The sequence below is a fragment of the Limulus polyphemus genome, unplaced genomic scaffold, assembly GCF_000517525.1.
Source record: "Limulus polyphemus unplaced genomic scaffold, Limulus_polyphemus-2.1.2 Scaffold3783, whole genome shotgun sequence".
Taxonomy (NCBI): domain Eukaryota; kingdom Metazoa; phylum Arthropoda; class Merostomata; order Xiphosura; family Limulidae; genus Limulus; species Limulus polyphemus.
Window position 1 is genome coordinate 71,857 of NW_013669393.1, and position 6,315 is coordinate 78,171.

Here is a 6,315-nt window from a genome sequence, read left to right on the forward strand (position 1 = left end):
GAATGTGTTATTTATAACAATAGTAGTTTTTTTTTCTTTTAAAAACATAACTATTTATAATGCTTCCTACTTTTGAACCAAACTACATAACAGTAAACCTTTGTTTGATTTACAGTATTTTCTTATTTTGATGTTTTGAGCTCTTTTGTGTTTAGAACAATATATACTAATTTTTAAAGTATAAAATTGAATTTTTGTTCAATAAAAATCTTTCAAATGCGACTGTAGCTTTTTTTCCCCAAAACTTTGTCTTCAAAATAAGGGTGCGTGTTATATTCCGAAAAATACGGTAGATATTTTCATTAAAAGTAACTAAAACAAATTAACTTCATTGGTATTTTAGTTTGTTTTGTTTTTCCACAACAGTAAGTAAACTCTTCTTTTTGATTCAGCTTCTCTCAAAAGTACAAGAGAATCAAACATTTACTGTATAGCAGTAGAAGTGTAAAGCTGGAAGATTTATCTACCACTTTTTTAAAGTTAAAGATTAAATGTCTTCTTTAGCCTATGAACTTATTCAGCTTTACATATTTTCCCACAAATGATCCACATTTTTAGCGATGATTGATATTCTCCCCATGCTTCTCATTTTATAATAATTCATTACTTAGTACTCTGTTCCATGTAAATTTAAGTGAAAATCATATGGGATAAGAATGACTCATTGTAGGAATGTTTTACAAACGGGTTCAGCTCAAAGTGAATTAACATAAAAGTAGTAAACATGAATAAGTTGTCAAAGCTGATATTTGTATCTTAAAACTTGTGACACACATGGGGAAAAGGGTGGAACATTTTGAAAAATTACTCTAAAACCAAAGTTAAACTGTATTATATAATTTTTATAATAAAAAAAAAGGTTTTATAAGGTATCAAGTAGTATTTTTTAACATTATGAAAATTTGCTGTTTACTGGTGTGCTCAATCTTTTCTTTTATATGAATGTTTAGCTGCATTAAATGTCCCTAATTCTGAGCTGATAAACTAGAGAGAATGCAGGTAGTCAACATTACCCACCACCACCTCTTGGGCTACTCCAGTCAAATAGTGAAACTTGACAGTCATTCTTACAATGAAACCACAACCCTAAAATGAAGAGCATGGACCCTTGTCACCAGACAATGCCAAGCTCTATAGGACAGACAACCTGTGTCAGCAACAACTGTTATCTTCTATACATCTCAAGCACTAACACAAGCCTTTATAACATTTGCAAACAAATATTCAAGAGGAAACAGCCTAGAAATCTTTTCGATCTAATTTATTGATCATAAATGATAACTAATTATGAGGTATTTTAATTTTATCATAATTATACATAACACCAGAGTACTAAATGAAAGAAAACAGTACTATAGCAAGTAAAGAAACTAAACAGTCTGTATTAAATAACTAGGTAATGTTTCTCACCTTCATGATCTTCTAAACGAACTCCCAACTGTGGTAACACATTGTCTCTCATGTCATCACACAGCTTCAAAATATCTACAGCTAATAAATATAAAGAAATGTTTTATCTAAAAGTGAGCATGGACTTTAACTTAAGGATTTACAGAGAAAATGTGGATCACATTAATTATAGCCAACTATGACGGGTAATCCATTACAACTTACACTTTTCTCTTCCATCTGTGACTTGCTTCACCTATAACTATTTTCCTATTTCCAAACAATATCTTGAATGCAAATTCTGATACAAGTACTGTTGCTTTATAAAAAATTACTCATAATTAAAGAACTTGTAAAATGAAAACAACAAAATGTTCATTATTTTAATAGCACTATAGCTTATACAAGAAATAAGTTTCATTACAGCATTATAAACATAAGTCAAAGTATAAATTTCCATTTTAGCTATGTTACCATCTTATACAAATACATCTTCAAAAAAGTTTTCAATAATTACAATCAACTTTTTTTCTACATAATAAAATTGTTTTATTTTTCAATGAATCACTTAAAGAACTCTAATTTATAAAATATATTAACCTTTGAGTTCCCGTGATGCATGTCGAACTCTCTCCCGGAAATCAGCAAGTGCAGTTAGATATGGCATTACATTTTCTTCAACCTTGATTTCAAGAAATGGTTAAAAAAAAGAAATATTAAAATTTTTTATGTAAGAATTATTTTTCTGTATGTAGTGTTAAATAAATAAATACCAAACAGATTGTTATAAGTTAATATAAAGTATAATTCAACATCAACAACTTTGTCATACAAACATAAAATTCTGTAATAAAAAAGAAGTACAAGAACTTGATGAAATCACACCAAACTTTCTCTCTCTCTGTAAAAATCAATTTCTACTTTTAATACTCTCAAATTTTTATGATCTTAAATACTGAATCCTACCATTTACCACTACTAAGAAACAAAGTAAACACACAAATTCATTTCAAAACAAAGCTCATGTATTTATTAATGGCACATTTTTAGATTTTTCTCCATTAAAATGTTATGTATTTAGTTGCTTAAATAACATAACATACATTTAAGAGAATCAAAACGTGTAAGTTTTGTTTATCATAGTCAAAAAAATATACCTTAAAAATAAAAAAGTTTCATGCTCAATAAAAAATGTTTATTTAGATATCTCATAAATAATGAAATACAATAACAAGGAATTTCAAGAAACATTTCATTATCTGACTTTTATGTAAAGCTTGAAATAAATCACGTAAAAATTATTTACCTAAATTCTTAAACTAATGTGTGTAAAAATAAAAACAATTCTTACATTGGCTGATGCAGCCATTCCTTGTGGAAAACCAACAGAATCTTCTGCATCAATAGCACCAAATATCTGATGAGACAAAAATTCAAAAGGAGTTCCTCTTATAAGTAATGTTTTAAACAGTAGAAAAACAACAGGACCTTCCTTGTCATATACATACATATAATTTAAGGACAACAAGGGACCTATTGGTTCATCTTGGCCATCTCATTCACTAAACTTTAAAATAAAAATAAAACATCAAAGCCAGCCCTTAAACTCCTTTAACTCTCTTTCCACATGGGCTTTGTCAATTTGACTGACCACATGACCTTTTTGTACTGATAGTCTTTATAGATTTGATACTACTAACTTTTGATATCGCGTGTATATCTTCACAAAATTTGGCAGTCTTTCAGTGAACATTATAAGCCTTTCACATACTAAAATCATATTTTTATTGAAGTATTTTTGATAAACTAAAAAAAAAAGATTTGTCCTTGAATATATTGAGTATTTGTTTTGAATAGTTTGTGTGCAAAATGATTTTCATGTTAAAATTAAAAATACTTTCCTGATCTCAAAAATCTCAAATTTCATTTGTGGAATCTCTAAAGCCTCCTAAATATATTTCAAATGTTTGTTTTCAGTAAAACTTTATATTTTATCTGTTATTTTTTCTACCGTAACTCTATACAAGGTTGGTTACTTCGACTGACCTTGTAACCACAATAAAAATATAAATAAATCTAAATTACCCTCCTTTTCTTTCTAGAATGACTTTAAATGTAGCGTAAAACTACATTTGTTTATCCTAAGTAGCTTTAAACCGTAACAGTATACATAAATTTAAAATTAAATTTTATTGTTTTATTGCCTTTTGAACCATATCTAACTACTATTCCCACCATTATAAGTTATAAATCACTTGGGGAATGTGCACCTCACGTTATGCTATCGAATTACATTACCCATGAGCTACTCAGAACTTCTCGCGTGCATGCCTCGGGAAATATCTTTATTATATAAATATTATTGTTTATTTTACCTAATCTAACCTTAACTAACATAAAGAGATTTCTATTTCTACATTTTAGTTACTTTTATAATAATAAATAAAAAATAAACATAAAAAACCAGAAACAAAGTACTTACCTAATGTTTTTTTTTCTGTCAACTATCGATAACACTTAACCCTACTTTTTTATACTAATTATAGAAGTGCATTAAATAATGTTTATTTAATAAAATAATGCACCAAAGAACATAGACTAATAACATGCAAAAAAAAAGACAATTTTCTCTAACAATCACAATTTTTCTGGCTTTCTAACTATGCAACAAGAGTCGTTACAAATGCATCGAAGCTAGCCATTGTCATTCCCATGGGAACCAAAGTTGTATTATAAGTGAAACTGACTATTTTGTGTTCAGAAAACAATGTAATAGAATACATCATCTGATAGATGGAAACCTTGGCTTTCTATTGATAATATATAATTAAACGTAAGAAAGAACTATTAATAAATCATGAAAAAGAGGATGTGGCAGGAGGTGTCTGATTTTCTATTTAATAGCTCTGTAACCAACAAAAAATTTGTACTCCCCAGTAGACAAGTTCTTACACTAGTTTCTCACTGTGATGGTCTGCAAAATCTTTTCAACAAGAGTTGAAATATTTTCTTCAATGACGTTCTCTTTATTTGCTATTGTTTTTAGACTGCAAAAATTAAACTAATGGTTTTTGATATATAAATGTGTGATTGGTGTACAAAGAAGATACTGACAAAATTAACTACTCTGATAAAAACTGCAAGACTAAAGAAAAAGTAGAAATCAGGTGTTTGATAATGTGCAAACAATGGATCAATATTCTAAAGATAATATCATTTATAAATAAATACAAAAACATGTACCTTAAAAAGTCTAGTGATATATGAGGCTATATTTTTCAATAGTAGTCTGTTCGGAAGTTCTTTGTCTCCTTTTTTGTCCCTAATGTACACATTGCTAGCTGTGATTAGATCACGTATGTGTTCTAATGCTCCTCGGGTGTCAATGTTATCTGTGAAAGACAAAACAATAATTCTCACTTGAAAAAAAAAAAAGTCACAGAAAATTTCTAGTTGTGTAAAAATACAAAAATCTTGCATAAATGGATATTTAAGTCCTACAATAAGAATGTACAATCCAAAAGCAAACTTTTCTTATATGAAGCTGAAACTCCTGTATCAGTGTGACTTTCTTTCAAGTCAGTTTTTAACGTTCTACTGTTAGTTAGTTAATTTTCTTTGGATATATTAGTAAAGAATATCATAAATAATGCACTTACCACATAATGATTCATGCACTCCTGCTTGTTTTTCATAAAACCTGTGAAGAAGAATTATAAAACAGAGTAATAATTGGGAAGTAAACAAAAATTTGGTTGTTTTAGAAAAACACTGTGATAAGAATCCCAGCCTAATATTTGAGCTTATATATCTGTTGAATCTACAGCTGAGTTTACTGCTGAACCATTTCACTTTCCCAAAAGGGATGCTTAGTTAGTATAAGATGAAGTGCATCTATATTGTACCATGTTTAATTTCAAACAGACTTATTTTAAACATGGTACAGCTATTACCTCATAAAAACACAAAAAAGAGAATCTAAACATACAGTTGAATTTGATTACATCACAGCAACTGAACATTAATAAGTTTGTTTAGTACTAATGAGAGATATAGACGAAAATTTTGTAAGGTCAAGTAGAAACAAACAAAAAAAATCTGAAAGTCTAAAATCCTTACTTATCATTCAACTGATGTTCTTGTTCACTCCACTTCTGGAAAGCTTCAATACCATGAGCTGGAGTTGTCCTCAGAATATTTTTTACATTCAGAAAAAATTCCTGAAGAAATAAAAAGGAAATAAGAGTGTGCTACACATTGCACTTAATGCAATCTAAAATGTTGAAAAGATGGAAATAATGCAGTTTCCTCACATTAATTACATAGCTGTTTATACAAACAATGGAATGAATAAAGCTATTGCATTGTTACCTAAATGAAACTCTTCTCACTTTACTTTCTGAACAGAGGGCAAAAATTGCAGAAACTTAAAAATAAGTGTGAATATTATAAGTTTATATATACCATATTTTTCAGTGTATAAGACACACTTTTTTACCCCAAAATTTGATGTCAAAATCTGCTTGCATCCTATACACCGAAGGTATGAATAATATATATGTATATATACGATATACACAAGCCATGTGTAAATATATTTAAATAGGCATGCATAGGTAAGTTCAATTGAATGTGTTATTTGTAACAATAGTAGTTTTTTTTCTTTTAAAAACATAACTATTTATAATGCTCCCTAAATAATAAAAAAATAAATTACAGTGAAAGCAATGAAGATTTTGTAGGTTTTGAACTAAACTAAATAACAGTAAACCTTTTTTTGATTTAAGGTATTTTCTTATTTTGATGTTTTGAGCTCTTTTGTGTTTGGAACAATATATACTAATTTTTAAAGTATCAAATTGAATTTTTCTTTAATAAAAATCTTTCAAATGCGATTGTAGTTTTTTTGTTTTTTTTCCAAAACAT

At 28.2% G+C, this 6,315-nt stretch overlaps 1 protein-coding gene across 3 annotated transcripts in view; it reads right to left on the reverse strand.

Annotated features, from left to right (window-relative positions):
* The window catches only part of LOC106470033 (cysteine--tRNA ligase, cytoplasmic-like), a 44,277-nt gene that overhangs the window by 10,900 nt on the left and 27,062 nt on the right, over nt 1-6,315 (reverse strand). For all 3 annotated transcript variants that reach the window (XM_013930558.2, XM_022398585.1, XM_022398584.1), the window contains 6 exons: nt 5,509-5,609; nt 5,049-5,089; nt 4,633-4,781; nt 2,741-2,806; nt 1,990-2,071; nt 1,411-1,491 (listed from right to left, as the gene is read on the reverse strand). In XM_013930558.2, coding sequence (XP_013786012.1) covers nt 1,411-1,491; nt 1,990-2,071; nt 2,741-2,806; nt 4,633-4,781; nt 5,049-5,089; nt 5,509-5,609 — 520 coding nt within the window. The remainder of the gene's footprint in view (nt 1-1,410; nt 1,492-1,989; nt 2,072-2,740; nt 2,807-4,632; nt 4,782-5,048; nt 5,090-5,508; nt 5,610-6,315) is intronic.